The sequence below is a fragment of the Vombatus ursinus genome, unplaced genomic scaffold (genome assembly GCF_900497805.2).
Source record: "Vombatus ursinus unplaced genomic scaffold, bare-nosed wombat genome assembly UNPS02014932.1, whole genome shotgun sequence".
Classification (NCBI taxonomy): domain Eukaryota; kingdom Metazoa; phylum Chordata; class Mammalia; order Diprotodontia; family Vombatidae; genus Vombatus; species Vombatus ursinus.
The window spans coordinates 8,526,160-8,542,893 of record NW_020954710.1 but is presented as its reverse complement, the minus strand read 5'-3'; the positions used below and the strand labels follow the sequence as shown (position 1 = coordinate 8,542,893).

The window sequence follows — 16,734 nt, the reverse complement described above, 5'->3', positions numbered from 1 at the left end:
TCTCTCTCTCTCTCTCTCTCTCTCTCTCTCTCTCACACACACACACACACCCCCACCCCCCCACACACACACACACCCCCACACACACACCTGAGAATAGTTTGGTCTCTGGCTCATTAATGGTTAGATGACTGCCAAAACATTTTTCAAAAGTTGGCTGGAATAGAACAAGAAGCTAATGTGATAAAATGAGACCAAAGTGACAATGATTTATGGAGTTAATGATCATCATTCCGTACTCATGGTGTTCATTTTTTGGAATAATGTTTTATTTTTCAAGTAACCTTGTGAGTGTGTTTTGTAAGGCTCCACTTGTCATCATTTAATTCTGACTGCAATGGTGGTGCTGTCAACATGCTGCCACCACAGAGGCAAGAGCTGAGTGTTACATATACCAGATGTTTTAGAGCAAAAAGGGTATTTATGTATCTGAGGGAGGAGGATAAAGCTGGAAGGCAACATCAAGGTAGAAGAGTAGGGCCTGAGGTAAGAGGCATTTGCAATTGTACAAAGAGGCCAAATAAGGAACTAGTATGTCTTTTATGTTTCAGGGCAGGAGGAGCTTAAGAAGATTGTCTTGAGTAATAACCCTGGGGATCTCTACAAGGATTTCTATATTCAGAACTCTTGACTTTCCTCCTACTGTCCTGTTAAAAGTCAAAGATTCTCTTTTATTTCACAACAGCTTCTTCAGACACCCCTTATTTAAAAAAGAATAACCTGGTTAAACCCAAAAGGATCTACTTAAACTCTTATTTACTTCAATCAAAAATATGAAGAATGAGGACTCACATAAATACGACAATAACAACAAAAAGAGCTTCAGTGTTTTTAACCTGAACTGTGGTATGAATAATTTTTAGGTGATGCAAAAAGAAACTTTTCATATTTTAATTAATCAAAGATTTGGGAATTGGCTATTTTTTTTAAACTACTAATTTCATCAGAAGTCTGACAAACCAGGAATTCATATTGAATTGGCTACCTAAATTTTAAAGACTCCCAATGCCAAAGGCACAATGCTTCTTTCAAATTTGTTCAATCACTATACTAATTAAAATATGTTCAGTTCTGGGACTGGTAAAATACACAGTGAAATACTGAATTGTGTTTCTCAGCATGCTCTAGAAGATGAGTGTTTGACTCAGCCTAGAGAGGACAAGGACCAATAAGTGATGTCCCTACGTTTATAACTGCAAAAACACAACACATCCAGAACTCTTTAACAGTAACACCCTAACATCACAATAGCTCAGGTCTGCACAACTTGCAGCCTACAGGTCGCTTACAGCACACCAAAGGATTTCTCACCACCTGTAAAAAGTGCAGAGGAAAACATCCATTGAATGTGGAGGAAATCCTTTAGCATACTGCAAGCAGGTAAGCGGCCCACTGGCCACAAGTTGTACAGGCCTGCAATAGCTGATGAAGTCTTACTTTTTCTAATCTTTGCCTGTGCAACCATATGTCCATGTGTGACTGTATATCTCTGTGCAGCTCTGTCTCCTCTCTGCTCACAAATCATTTCTTCTTCTTAGTCTCTACTATAACTCTAACATATGTAATGAATATTTTTTTTACTATATTCAAATTTTATATTCCCTGTTTTTAATATTTTACTCCTTTTAAGTCAGAAGATAATGGATATCACCTAATTCCATAATTTGGATGTGGAGACAGGGTCCCAAACACTGAGTTAGCTAGCAAGGTAGCTACTCAGAAGGAGGCACACCCTTAAATGAGAAGAGGTATCAATCCTCTGGAGCAGGGCTGAGGAACCTGCAGCCTGGAGGCCACATGTGGCCCTCTAGGTCCTCAAGTGAGGCCCTTTGACTGAATCCAAACTTCTCAGAACAAATCCACCTGCCCTGAAGTTTCTGGTGAGTCTTCACATTACTTACCACCTCATCTTCAGTCCAACACTTCTCAATCAGTTTGGGCACAGGCTTTTTGACCAGGCGCTGGAGGGCTTTTCCAGCATCGTAGTTGCTTTCGTGTAGCTAAAAGAGTAACAAAAGTTTCAGTCAGCAAAATATATGTAAACTAACAAACTACAGACAAATCAATAAGGAGATGCTGCCTGCATTTGTACATCAAATAGAATAAATTAATGGACAACAGTGGAGGTTCATCTTTATAAATTTCACATTTCAATTTGCTCTCACCACTTTTATCTGCATAAACTGTACCTTTCCTTGGTGAAGCAGAAGGGTAAGGGAAATGGTTAAGAATCAGGGGACTTATATTCTTCTCACACTCCAAAGTACCCTAAAGTCAAAATAAAATGTACAATTTTATAAGATACTAGGTTTGCAGATAAAAGGATCTTTAGAAGAATATGCTACTTCCATTACAGATGAGGAAACGGAGGCCCAGAAAGGAAATGTGACCTGCCCAAGGTCACACAGGTGGCAGAGCTGGTAACAGAGCTAGGATGGGAACCCACACATTTTAACGCAAAATACCACATGCAGCCTGTCCATTATATCATGGGCCCTTTTAAATCAGAACATCACATGCTTTCTCCTTCAAGACTTCATTCTGTCACGGAGACTATGCCAAGGTGATGGAAGATGTGGCCACATCAAGCCATGCCGGAAAGATTTCAAATATGGAGAAGGCAAAAGACAAGACGTTTGTTGTTTTGACTACTCACAACGCTTTGTGAAGCTCAAGTTGAGAGTGTTAGGGTATATATTTTTATAGCAACATTAAGTTCTTCCAACCTTCTCTATTATTGGAACACTCTCTTCTTCCCAGTTAACAGGGCCCTCAACTTTGCGATCATCTTTAACTGTTCATTTTCTCTACACATGTCAAAATCATTTCCCAAACTTGCTCTTTCTACCTTCACAACATATGCCCTCTTCTCTCCACTCCTCTCCACCCTTCTACCATCCCTCCTCACTGTCGAATCTTTAATGTATGCTTATCTATTGGCTCCTTCCTTGCTGCCTACAAACATGCTCACATTTTCTTCATTGTTTAAAAAACAAAACAAAAAACCCTCTATTACATTATCTGCTAGCAATCATCTTCTATCTCTCAATTCCCTTTTTAAGTTAAATTCCTTGAGAAAAGTGTTTACACTTTGCTTCCTACCTTTCCTCCCTTCTCATTGATTTAAACACTTCAAAATCCAGTTTCTTGACCTCATCATTGAACTGAAACTGCTCTCTCCAAAGTCACCAATGATTTCTTAACTGCCAAATACATTGGCCTTTTCTCAGTCTTCATCCGTCTTGACCTTTCTGTAGCTTCTGACAGTTTTTCGGTATTCTGGTACTTCCAAACACTCTCTTCAGGTTTAGTGGCACTGCCTTCTCCTGTTTCTTCTTCTACTTATGTAAACACTCCTCAAGTCTCCTTTGCTAGATCTTCCTCCAGTTCATACTGCAGTTATCCTCCAAGATTCTGTCCTGGGCCTGTTTGTCTTCTTCCTCTACACTATCTTGCTTGATCTCATCAACTTACATGGGTTCAATGATCATCTACAGGCAAAAAACTCCCACATGAATATATTCAGCCCTAACCTCACTATCCTGACTGTAGTCATGTATGACCAACTTCTTCTTGGACATCTTGAGCTAGATGAAAGGAATTTAAAACTCACTATGTTCAAAACAAACTCATTACCTTTTCCCTCTGAAACTCTCCCCTCTTCCCAACTTCCCTATTCTTGTTAAAGGCAGCACCATTGCCTCCATCACCCAGGCTCACCCCCTAGCATTTCACCCTCAACAACTCTTCAATTCATTCCATATATCCAGTCTATTGTCAAGTTTTGTTCTTGCGCCCCCTACCCCAACCCATCCTTTACTCAGCAGCCCAAGTGATTTACCAAAGTGTAAGTCTGTCCTTGTCACTGCTCTATGCCCTACACACACACACACACACACACACACACACACACACACACACACACACACACACACACACAGAGTTTCTAATGGCTCCATATTATGTGCAAGGTCAAATACGAAATTCCCTACTGGGCATCTGAAGCCCTTCCCAATCTAGCCTCTTGCTAACTTTCCTCCTACTTCATCACTCTAAAAGGTACTCTGTGACCCAGTAACGCTAACCTTCTTGCTGTTTCTGATATAACACTGTATCTGTCAACTTCATATTTTTTTACTAGCTGCCTCTCTTGTAGCTCTTTGAGGGCTGGTCCATGTTTCTGTCTTTGTAACCCCAGACCATAGTAAAGAGTCTGGTACTCTTCTAGGTTCATTTTCTCCATCAATTTTCTAGGTTTCACTTCCCAGATATGGAAAAGAAACTATGGGAAAAGATAATTAATGTTTTCTCTTCACAATCAAACTGAGCTCAGAAAAATGAGACTAAATATGTCCTAAAAGTAGGGCATACAGACTACTCCTATTTGGAAATGAGACTGAAAAAGCAACTTTACAAAAAGGAAGGCCTAAGCCACGTATCTCTCTACTCCATCAGCCTCCAATCTCTGGAAGCAGCTGGTAAGAGATATATTAAGGTCTGGCACCATCAATCCTCCCTTGCCTGGCTGTAAATCAAGAAAATACATTGCCTATATCACATCACCCAGTAGAAACTATTGCTTTTAAATGCATCACCACAGGTAAAGTTTATAGTGTTGAAGAGGATATCTGCTTATCCATTTACTTCTGTTGTCCCCACCTTCATCAGTTTTGTGACTATACTTCTATACTGGTGGATACAGGTCAGACTTCTGATTTCCAAGTGAGCAACACATTCCTAAAAGACAAGCTCTCTTCTCCCTTTTTGGTTTTGTCCTTTAGGCCTGAGCAAATGTCTTCCTGTTGATTCTGTTCTAGTTCCTGCTTGCTCACTAATGCACTGGCAGTCATGACTTCAGTCAGTGGGAACAGGCGAATGTTGGGCCTGGGTGGGGTCAGAGTCTGCGGGTGCCCAGCCCCCTTAAAGCTGCTAGTTCTTTACAGGCACTTCTGGTGGGCCAGAAAAATGACATGTTTCTCATTAAGAATTATTAGATGTTTACTGATATTTAGTACTACTGTTCATGCCAAAAAAAAAACCAAAACCAAAAACAAAACCAACCTCTTAATCACAAAGGGAAAGAATCTCTATCTGCTAACTTAAAGCATTATTAGGCATTTTTTTCCTCTCTCTCCTTACATGAGTGAATCATCCAGAGTAAACTACATTTAACTGGGAGACCTGAGAATTTTATCTGCTCAGAAGTCAGAAAAATTGACATTATCTAATTTAAAGTGGGGGGGGGGGACCCTACAAAAGAATGGTAATCAAAAGGCATAGGTCTTATTCTCCAGTCTGCTGTTATCTATTTGTATGGGTTCAACAATCCATTAAAACAACCTTTGGGCCTAATTTCTTCATTTATCAAATGGATATAATTCTTAGCTTTATTACGTGAAATTGTGTGAAATTAAAATTAGATAGCAAAAACACTCTGGAAAATTAAAAATACCTTAAGAATGTAAAGAACCATTTATTACCATAAAACTCTTAATTCAGATAAAGGGTTGTCACCTCAGAATACTCTAACAACAGTGAGAATTGACTAAGATGAGGTAAGAGAGTGATGATTCACATATACTTACTTGTACGAACTGTCTAACCTAGGTATCAAGGCCTAAAACACTTCTGAGTACAGCTACAACCAGATTAATGTGTAATTGGGGAATATTTAACAAAATAAATAAAACTTCAATAAAACAGATGTTAACATAAAGTTTACTAAAGTCAATATGCAGCCTGCAGGGATGCTTATGTATGGTTTAGTGGTCCTCATTTCTAAGTCTGATACCACTGTTCTAACCTGTCCATGATTAGCACATGGGAAAGATCACACTACAAGAAGAAAAAACATTTCTTCATAATTGCTGGTGTTAAATCTGTTTCTCTCACTCTGCCTGACAGATCATTCCCCTGCTTATTACTCTCAGTAATTTAATATATATGTCGTTTATTGGCAAGCTACTCAAAAGAATAAATAATACCTAATGATGACTGCCTACAGTTTAATTAACTCATGATTGAACTTTTCACAGTATTGCTATAAACATTAAATTACTGCCCTTCTTCAGAGCTGTCATAGAAGGAGTCATTGTGTTAATTGTTAACCATGCAGCTGAAATCATTCTTCAAGATTACAGACCTATACTCACACATATAGATATAGAATAAGCCTTAACTCCTGCTTTTAAAAATGTGTTATTTTTACATAGCTAGCACCAGGTTTTAATTTAAATAAAAATCAGAATGAGAACATGTCCAAACACCTCATTTGTATTACAACAGTCATTAAACGTCTCTGAATCTTTGGAAAATCTGATTAGCATAAACTCTGCATATTACCACCAGGTTTCAAGTTCCTGCTCTGGCTTCTCATCTGAGCTGCCATTTTCTGACTGCGTGATGTTGCAAATAAATTTTCCTTTTGGCATGGCTCAGCTGTCAGGCACCTCTGTTCTATAATGAACCCATGAATTACATCTCCCTGGTCTGACATTTCTGGTCTCGCACATCAAAATATTGTTCTTCAATTGTAATTTATAACTTAATTTAAATGTCCCTTTGACTGTGACCTTTTTAGATCAAAATGGCATTGCATCTGGCAGCTTCGACTCCAGCAAGGCATCCTTTGGCAATTATAGTCATTAGGATGGCTGTAGAAAAGTCTATCTGAGGTAGACTGCACAATATTAAATAACTGGAGCCCATTAAGAACATTTTTTGGTTTCAGAGTCCTTCCTCAATTCAAAATTTGTTCCCTACACATGGGAAAGAACTGCCAAAAATCCATCTGAATTTTTGTGGCAAAGAACAAGGGAAGCAGAGCCAGAGAAAGATGCAGTCTCCCCCAAGCTCTCCCTACTTAAGCTGTACTTGTCACTATATCTTAGGAGGAAGAAGCCCTCTTCTTTTCCTTAATATGTCAATCCTCAAAAAACATTCAACACAATCCTTATTTCAGTCAGTAACAACCTATGTTCATTCATCCCTTCATCTTGACTATCAGGGAGAGTTTAATTCAGGGGCAGCGGATAGAGAAGAAGGAGCCATGCACATCCCAGAAATGATGGTGATACAAAAACAAAAGGCATCAAAAAAAATCTTATATTTAAAAACAAAACCAAAAAAGGCTGGTGGAGGAAGAAGTGCTGGCTCACTAGTACTATTTAAAAAAAAATAAAGTTTCCTAAGATTAAATATTTAAGCACCAGAGAGTGGAAGATTGTTGAGACATTTCTCTGAGTGAATATTTCAACATCAAAAATAAGCCCCTAGAACGGCAACCCTTGAGACATGTAGACAAAGAGAAGCAAATCACTTAGTTAATTTTTTGGAAGGTATTCAATAGTCACTGAACACAGACTATCACTTTGTTGAGCTGCAGATAGATTTCAACGACCCTAAAAAACCTATTATTAATTCTCTGTACTATCCAGTACCATCTAGCGGTACCTTCTTCCAGACCAACTAAACAGGTTTTCTTTCTCTAACAATGAGAGTAAAGGACATTGACTCTAAATGGTGGTACAGGGAAACAAGTACAAAGAAGTAATGGGAAGCATTGGCAATACTTGCATAGAAAACATACTTTCATTCAGTTTTCCATTTTACTGAGTATAAAAGAGCTCTTGCAACATTCCCAAAATGCAATCCAATATGATGAGGCAGCTTTTCAGAACTGGTTAATGAATCTAATCTTACTTCAAAAATTTTAATAAATGCTTCATTCATTCATTCACTATTTAAGGTAAAATCCAGTTTACCCACACACAGTCATTTGTACTCAAAACCCTGCTTTCTTAGAAGCATAGAATTCTAGAAATAATGAAATGTTAGGTCACCTAATCAAGTTCTCCACCTAATGCAAACATCTCTTTTCTAGTCACATCCTGGTACTGCTCGAATGTTTTTATTGGGGGGAGGGAGCCCTCACTATTTCACAAAAGCAAACTGATCTATTGTAAGATGTTCAAAAGACAAGAAAGTGTTCCTTTAATGGAGCTGAAATTGAATTCTGCCTTTCTGAAATGTCCTTCCAACTCCAGCTCCTAGTTAAGTCCTCCAGAAAAGACAGAACTTGTTGGCATCCTAATTGTCTGGCTTAGATTAGAAGTCCCTGGAGGACAAAGATCTGGCCTAAATAATTTTGAACCAAAATGATGCAAATGCTACATGAAAAATGGCACTTAATTACAGCATTGTCCTCATTAAAAGTCGTTATAATGTAGTGTGCTATCTTCATTTCATTTGTTAGATTATGTATAAACAACCTCAAGCTCTTGACAAAGGTAGATAATTATTATTGGTGCATAGGATGGCAACTGGCACAAAATAAGGCAAGATGAATGTTTTGGTTGGGGAAGAGAAACCTTTAAGGGAGAAGTAGGAAACATGTAAAATATAAATCTATTTGCAAAATTATGTTACCTGGAGGGGGGCAGGGAGGAGAGAGAATCCTTCAGTAAAGAAAATTAACCCCCCAAAAAAGAAAGAAAATTAAGACCCATTTAGGAAATACTCTATTGCATTACCCCCTACTTTGGCATGCTGACTTTCCTCCGTCTTCATATTGGGTATCTTGTGATGCATCTTCCCAAGGAGATATCTGTCCTAACATCATTCCTCCAGTATAATTTCTGGCATTGAAACTAGTGTTTCTTAATCTAATCCCAAATCGAGGTCTTTTACTGTTATTCAGATCCTTCGTGACCTGGTTTCCCAATACTAGAACAACTGGTTGGCAAGTACAGACTTGTAATTTGCTGATTGGGAACATAACCCAAGTATTTTCTTCACTTTAGCTTAAAACTTAAATAAAAATCAAATACTATTGCTAGTCTCAATAATAGATAATATTAATTTCCTGTCTAGTACATTCTTACTGCTTACATTTTAGTAACTAGAACAAAATAATTTGATTTTTTCCCCTTTTGCTTCTGCTATGTGGTCTCACAGTTCTCACAATGCTAACTTGAAAGCAGAAGCCAATATAAGAATCTTATATTTTCAATGCATCAACTTGAAATAGGATGTCAGCTTTGTTGCGAGAAATGTGAAATTGATTTACTTCTGGTTTAAAAGTCATGACTTACAGTAGGGTCCAAGAAGTCCAGTAGAGACACTGGAGAGAAAGTGGGCAGGGGTAGAAAATAGTATTTTACTTCAATATGGACTTTATTTTCTCTACATAATCCCCCCTCCCCCCAAAAAAAGGTTATGCTAATAGGCAATGAAATATTTGAAGTTGTCCCCTCCTTCCACCATCCCAGAGCCTTCCAGCCACACAATGGATTATCTTTACTGGATTACTTTTCAACAAAATCTGACCTATTCAGACTACACCTTACAGGAAGTTATCCTTATCTATTCAGGTCTTTGCAAGATAACTCAAAATCATTTGCCTATCCCAATTCAATCTAACTTTCTCAGGATAAAGTGTTGAATTAATCCCTGACAGCATTAAAATGTATTGATTACTCAACTATCCTACTAACTTTTGAAATGACTGCAAGACAATTCCCACACTTGTTGGACAAAGCTGTTATATAGTACCCTCTGGAAAATAATTCTCTAAAATAAATACATGCTTTGCCTTCATCCTTTCTAAACAATTTCACGGTACTGTAAAGTTGGAATGGTCAAATACGCCATCATAGGCCATTACCAGAAGCCTTTTGGCTCCTGGGCACAGTGGGGCTGGCATTCTTTTAAAATGAACAGTATTTATCTCACTGGGCTGTTATTTATTTAGCATCAGAGATATGCAAGCCAATTATAGATGATACAGTTGTAAGAAGAAAGACCCTTCATGGGAGAAGCTTGCCCTATTAAATGCACAGTAAAGTCTAAGCAGTAAGAATGGCTTGTCCACAGGAGTTTGTCATCAAAGTAATTTCTAGCATATATTTAAAGAGTTTTCTTGGGTTTTCATGCTTGGCTTGTCTGTAGTAAATGAACAAGAAAATCTATTCCACTAGCAGGTTAAGACAGATGGTAATCTGTATGGGTGACATCTCCCAAATAGTGGAATTTTCCAAAGTTGATATAACAGTGCCACATTTGTCACTCAAAACGACATGCTACCATGTAATACTGTGTTCTGAAAATGCAGAATAATCTTATTAGCAAAGGGAAGCAGGCCTTAGCATGTATTAGCTGGACAGTCTCACCTGGCCACTTGGCTTTTTAGAGAAAGAAGAGACAAATCACACCGGAAAATAATGACAAATTGGCATATAGCGGCAGATGCCAGGATATCCAGTTAAAGATAGAGACCAACTACAACTCTGAATTTTTTAGCCATTTATAATCATATCCTCATTTTATCAAAGCAATAGTGGCTGCTCCTCTCTTCTCGGAAGGCAAAAGCTGAAAACTTAACAACTGGGCTTTATATGCAGAAATTGTCCTTCTCCTTAAAGGCAAAAAGAGCCTCAAAAGGAGGAGATAATCACGTGGGGAAACAGCCAGCATTTCAAATGCAAAAACAGGCTGATGAACATACCAGCCATAGAAGCTGCCTTCTTAGGATATGGTCTTGAGAGGATCAGAAAGCACACTATCAAACAGATAGTTAACTATTCCTCTTTGTAAATAAAGACAAGAATAAAAATGTGTAATTTAACCCAGTGTTAACTAATACAAAAAGCAGAAACATACATGCTTTGATATTTTCTTAAATTATTATTAGTATGATTATTAAATCCACCGATACAGTGCTTGGGGGAAGAGAAAAAAAAATTTGTAGTCTAAGCAATCCAAGATTAAAGAAACACATATCTTTGGCCTACTATGGAAATGATCAATGAGAGAAAGTCACCTTTAGGTTCCTTTAGTGCTAGAAATGATCATGATGTTCAGCACTGCCTTTGAAATTTTCTATGGATTGGCAGATATAGGACACCAATATACCACAGCAGAGCAATGACAAATTTGCCAGTGCTGATGTTTGGAAACCTCCTTTCTCAGCAGTTTTGAGAGATTTTGAAAATAAAAAGCTAGGCAACATCCAAATGTTCTGTTCATAAGACATCTAAATATCACTCCCCGTGACTAACATTTTTTTAAAAGAAAAACTGGGGCTGCATTCTTTTCATTTTTCCATCTGCTGAAGAAAAGAGACAATGCTAAACAGAGAACAGGCAGAATATCACAGCACAGCACCCAGCAAAAGCCTCGACTGTTCCGCTTTCAATTCATGAAAATTAATAAAACCATTTCCTATATTCTGGGTATTAATTTAAAAATTCAAGCTAACGTACTGAGAAGCAAAAAAGTATTCTCAAAACTCCAAAATATTTAAGCCCCAAGGACAAGAACAAATCAGTGAGGAACCTGCAAACAAACAAGGAGCCAGAAGAATAAGTCTACCTGCAATGTTTCCATTTCTGGGAAGCCAAAGTACTGTTTGCTTTTTTTTGTTAGGACCTATCCCCCTGTTCCATTTTGAACATGGAATTAGAAATTAATTAAGGTGCACACTCAATAAGGACTTCTTTTTACATCATTAATTATATCAGTGAACCACACTTTTCAGCCCATGACATTCAGTCTTAATAGCTTCAAAAATTTTGTACAAGTGCACAGTTTTCATCTTTTCACCAGAGTATATGCTATATACATTTCATATAGTGAACTAATTTTTAGTCTTTATGGAGACCACAGAAATGAAAAATCAATCCTATTTTTACTCAGAATATACTTTAAAGATTAGATTATAGAGTAGAAAGAGTGAAGGCTGATTGATTACTTCTATTAAAATGATGATTTAAGAGGCTGGAGGATGAAGTATAATATGAGAGCTTAGTTCTCCAGAACAAAGAAAAGAAAACCTGGTTACCAAAATGAAAAGTGAATCTTAGGCAGAAAATGCTTGGTAATCATTCAGCCAAACTAAGCTTCTCTCCATCCTATAGCACAAAGGAAAGGAGGGCTCATTAAAAGTTAAGTAAAGGAAAAGTTAAGGATAACAAGAAGTCCAATCAGTATAATCAATGCAACCAACAAATTAAAGGACTGGACCAAATTATTAAAAACAAAACAAAAAAACAATTAAGATGCTAACAAATCAGGTTTCTGCTTATATCACCTTTATGAACTATAATTATTTGTTTAAGAAAGGTATCTTCAGTGGAATTATCATCATCTCAAAGTGTGGGCTGGCTTAATTCAACATTTATCATGCACTGACATACATGGCATTACTCAGGCACAGAGATAAACAAGATTGTTCAGACATATTCTCATTTACTCTGGACAACAAAAAGGTAATTGGAGGCATAATTTTTTTATCCAAACCAAACACCCCAAATGTAAGCAAGTTCCTCGGTACATGTCTTTTTCACGGGTACCAGCAAAAATAAGCTGGATCCCCAGAGCAAGGGCAATGGTTCAGTGCTCCTCTCAATCGCCTCAAGGTGGTGATACTAACTCATTGTATCAAGGTGCCCAACCCAACTGGAAGAGAGGGACAAACAAGTATACAAATACACAGACAACTCCCTGAAGTTCAAGCTTAACCATCTTCTTAAAAATTTTTACTTAAACTTGTTTTTTCAATGATTAATAAAGAGCAAGCCCCTTCCACTGCTATAGAATTATATAGAGTAAAGGTGTCAAATACAGCTGAGTGTGGCCCAGACCACTCCCTACTATAGTGTGAACCAGAATAAAATGCAAATGGGAAATATTTAACAAAATGAATAAAAATACAAGAAAAAAAGGTAACTTAGTCAACATGCAGCCCATGGGGATCCTTAATGTAGATCAGTGACCCTCCTTTCTATCTGAGTTTGCCATCACTGATGTAGAATGCCCTCTAAGTCATGGCTTCTCTGACCACTACAGAAATCCTCAATGGAGGACCCAGTAAACTAGTATTTCAGTGTTATAAAAAGCTATGACATTAGTATGGGTACATCCTCCAGGGTTGCTTGGTCTCACTAATATCACCAAAAAGTAGCACACACTGTATAGTGGCGGCACACCGCACGCTCCCCAGAGAAAAGTAGAATATGGGCATGATGTTCTCGTACACATTGTAGTAGTAGTGAGAACATTGCTAAGCAGCTATTAGAGCAGCAGCATGTAGATCAGGTTATGGTGCCCTGTTACAGTAGGAGAGTTGCTGCTGGGTGGGGTATTTAGTAATTTCCCATTAGAGATTAGTTTTCTGAGATGGTAATTCATCAGGCTGTTATCTCCTGGGACTTCAGGAGAGAAAGGTCCAGGCACTCTTGTGCATAATTCTTATCTTAAGTAAGACTGGAATTTAAAAAAACTGGACACTTACTAGCTGTGTGACCCTGGGCAAGTCACTTAATCCCAACTGCCTAAAAGAGAAAAAAGAAAAAGAAAAAAGAAAAAAAAAATTGGAAGAAAATGTCTAGTCCTCCATCTTATGGGATACATGATCTACCTTTAAGTTGTCTTCCCTCCCCAAAAGAATAAAAGATTCTTGAGGGCAGGGATTATTTCAATTTGTCAATGTATCTTAGCACAGGGCCTGATATATGGTAGGGACCTAATACTGCAAGTTAAAAGGAAAGAAAGGAATATTAATTATCTGGAACACTAAGAGCATAAGTGAAAAAACACTGCCCGAAAGCAAAGGAGACCAAAAAAAGGGCAAATAAAAGCTCAACAGCCAGTGATCGGTCAGTGCAGGGACAAAGAGCCTCATGTACCTCAACAAGTACCTCATGGCATCAGCATGGTACAGCGTAATATAATAAACATTCATCCCTGATTTATTAAGCAAATGTTAAATTAGGTTCAGTTTTGCAGAAGTATCTTTAAAACACTTTCAACTTTTAAAAAATGCACTTAAACAGGTAAACTTCAGTTATTTTGAAAATTCTCTTAGGTGGAATACCTTAGCCCCAGATTAGTTCTTAATCATTAGTGTCTGATAGAGAGGGAAATGGCAAACCATTCTGGTATCTGGTATCTCTGCCAAGAAAACCTCAAATTGTGAATAAGACCTGACTGAAAAACAATTGAACAACTGATACCCATGACAGTCAAATTCCTCATGCACAGCAGAAGTCTGGAGAAAAGGCAATAAGGTAAATGACACCTATTCTGTGGTCCATGTGTGCCCTCCCCATTCCCCCAACATTGGAAAGTAGTTCGCCAAAGAGGAACTGTGGGCAGGGAAGAAGTATTTGGGTCAGACAGCAGACACCTAAATAAAACCAGCATGATCCAGGGAAAGAATGCTGGACCAGATAGATATCTCAAGACAAACTGCGCCTCTGCTATGGTGGGATCCTGGGTCTCATCTTCCTCCCACATAAAATTAAGACCCTGACCTCTTCTGACCCATCCAGCTCTAAAGCGACGACCTTATGATCAGCGAGAGTGGCTGGAGAAAGGAAAAAGGCTGAGCCAAATGTTATATAACACAGAAGGAGGAGGGGGAGGTCTGAGCACTGCCCAGATCAGGTTAGCCCTAGACACAAGGGAGGGCTGGTTATGGAGAAAACAAAATGGAAAAAGACAGTGGGAACAGAAGACCTGTGAACATTTTGGTTAGACAGTAATGACAGCTAGCTTTATAAGGAAGGAAGAGTAAATATTACTATCCCTGTTAGTTATAGAAATAGTGATGCCATGGCCACAGAGCTAGGGTCAATCAGTGTGTACTGTATGCGAGCACCGAGACGCTGTTCCCCTGCACCAGTTTCAAAGTTTGGGATTTAAGATGCTTAGTCAGTTAGATGTTAACATAAATACCAAAAGGTATGCTACCTGAGAACAAAGACAGTGAATTAATCATTTCTGGATCCTCTCAGTGGAACGCACAGTACGTTACATATACTAGGTGCTCAACATACGCGTTTTAAATGAATAATTGATTAAAACCTGTTCTCCAAACAATTCCAAATTAGGTTTCTTAAATGCTGCCCTTGACACCTATAGTTAAGAAAAGGCTTTCTTTAGTATTAAAGGCCTAATTTCCTCAATTGAAGGGACATTTCATAGGAAACATTACTTATCAAAATAAACTATTTCAGTTCTCTCTAATATGGGATAATCTTCTGATGAAGTCCATTCAAAATAAACTCAGGAATGAATTTCATGGGTCTTGTTCACTAGATACTTAATTACTTCTCATTTAAAAAGAGCAAAGAAGGCTTGAAGTTAAACTAGAGACAAAGCTGTAGAACGGCTAATAAGAGCCCCTTCAAAATTTAAATAAACTTCAAAAGGTATAACTTCCACCAAAAAGAAGGAAGGAGTGAAGCAGGAAAGTCCATCTGTGATCTAGAGGAAAGAGGACTGGCAGAAGACCTGGGTTCAAATCTCAGCCTAGCCATTTACTGGCAGTATGTGTCATCTGTCAGGTCTCTGTGCTTCAGTTTACTTGTCTGGAAAATGGGAGAAAAATACCTGTACTATCTGTCTTACAGAGGACCAGTTGTGAGGAACAAGTGGCATAGTGGATCTGCTGTACAAAGCTATCATTAATAAACAGTTCTTTCATGATCTCTATCATCTTCCAATGAAGCATGTGGATATGCCTCTAAAGACAAGTTTTTTTAAAAAGTGAACTACTGCATTAAGAGGCCAACAGTTTTCAAATTCAGAGGGCTCAAAAGTTTTCCGATTGTTCCTCAAAATATGAGAAAGGTAGCATTAAAATACAACTAAGTTACAAACTAAAATATGAAATTTTGACAGTAGACAATCACTTGAAGGTGTTGTTATGCTAGAAATTCTACACTGCCAAGCATCTTCCCTTACCTTCATTTGTATCAGAGATAATCCACAATAAATCCTACTGGAAGGCACATTGCCCTTTTATCATTATAAAGAAAATACCAGCAAGTAATAAGTCACATTCATTTATATGAGGTACTACTCTAAAGTTTATTGCATTTGCAAAATAAGAAACTGTATAGCATATCAATTCTTCCCATTAATCATTTATATCATGGATCCAAATTTTGAAAAAGCACTCTCATTCCAGCAAAAACAAAACCAAACAAACAAACAAACAAAAAAACACTCAAGAAAGCTTAAACAAAAGAGTGTTTAGCCACTAGGCAAATCTGATGTTCATTCTGAGTGGATGAGCAGTAGGAAGAAAGCAGCACAGGTGGGACGTGGAGGGAATGTCAAGCTTATCATGATCCTATGCTTGGGTCAAGTACCAAATAAAAAAAGAGCCAAATGACAACTCGTTGTTTAGAAGAACAGGTTTCATTCAGACTCTGTTCAGTCGTGCTCATTATATATCAATTCCAGGTCCTGGATGGTTTAGTTTAGTCCATTTAAAATGAGCAAACAGGAAGTTTCTGACAGTTTTTAAAGGTTTCAAATTGCAGATTTTTTTTTTTTAAAGAAAACAAAAAACAAAAATGAAAATGATCCTTCTTAACTGAATGGGTGATTCCTACCTCTTCTTCCCCTAACCCCAAAAGCTTTATGATATCTTAAACTCTAAGAGATCTCATTTGATTTAATCTTCAACACTAATAAAAGCTAAAATATAAGCTTTATTGACTAGGGATGCAAAAAAATTACTACACGCTCCTCAACATGTATGCATACATACAATATACTACAGGTATCTGGATGTGCAGAAATAAACTGAATAACTAAAATGCAGTAACTTAAGACAGTATAAAGCCCTTGGGAGCTTTTCAAATTAAAAACACACACACACACACACACACACACACACACACAGACACACACACACACACACACACACACACACACACCCAA

General features: G+C 37.8%; 1 protein-coding gene across 6 annotated transcripts in view; it reads right to left on the bottom strand.

Moving 5' to 3' along the window:
* The window catches only part of RERE (arginine-glutamic acid dipeptide repeats), a 591,972-nt gene that overhangs the window by 161,210 nt on the left and 414,028 nt on the right, over positions 1-16,734 (bottom strand). For all 6 annotated transcript variants that reach the window (XM_027843796.1, XM_027843797.1, XM_027843799.1 and 3 more), the window contains one exon: positions 1,902-2,000. In XM_027843796.1, the coding sequence (XP_027699597.1) occupies positions 1,902-2,000 (99 nt within the window). The remainder of the gene's footprint in view (positions 1-1,901; positions 2,001-16,734) is intronic.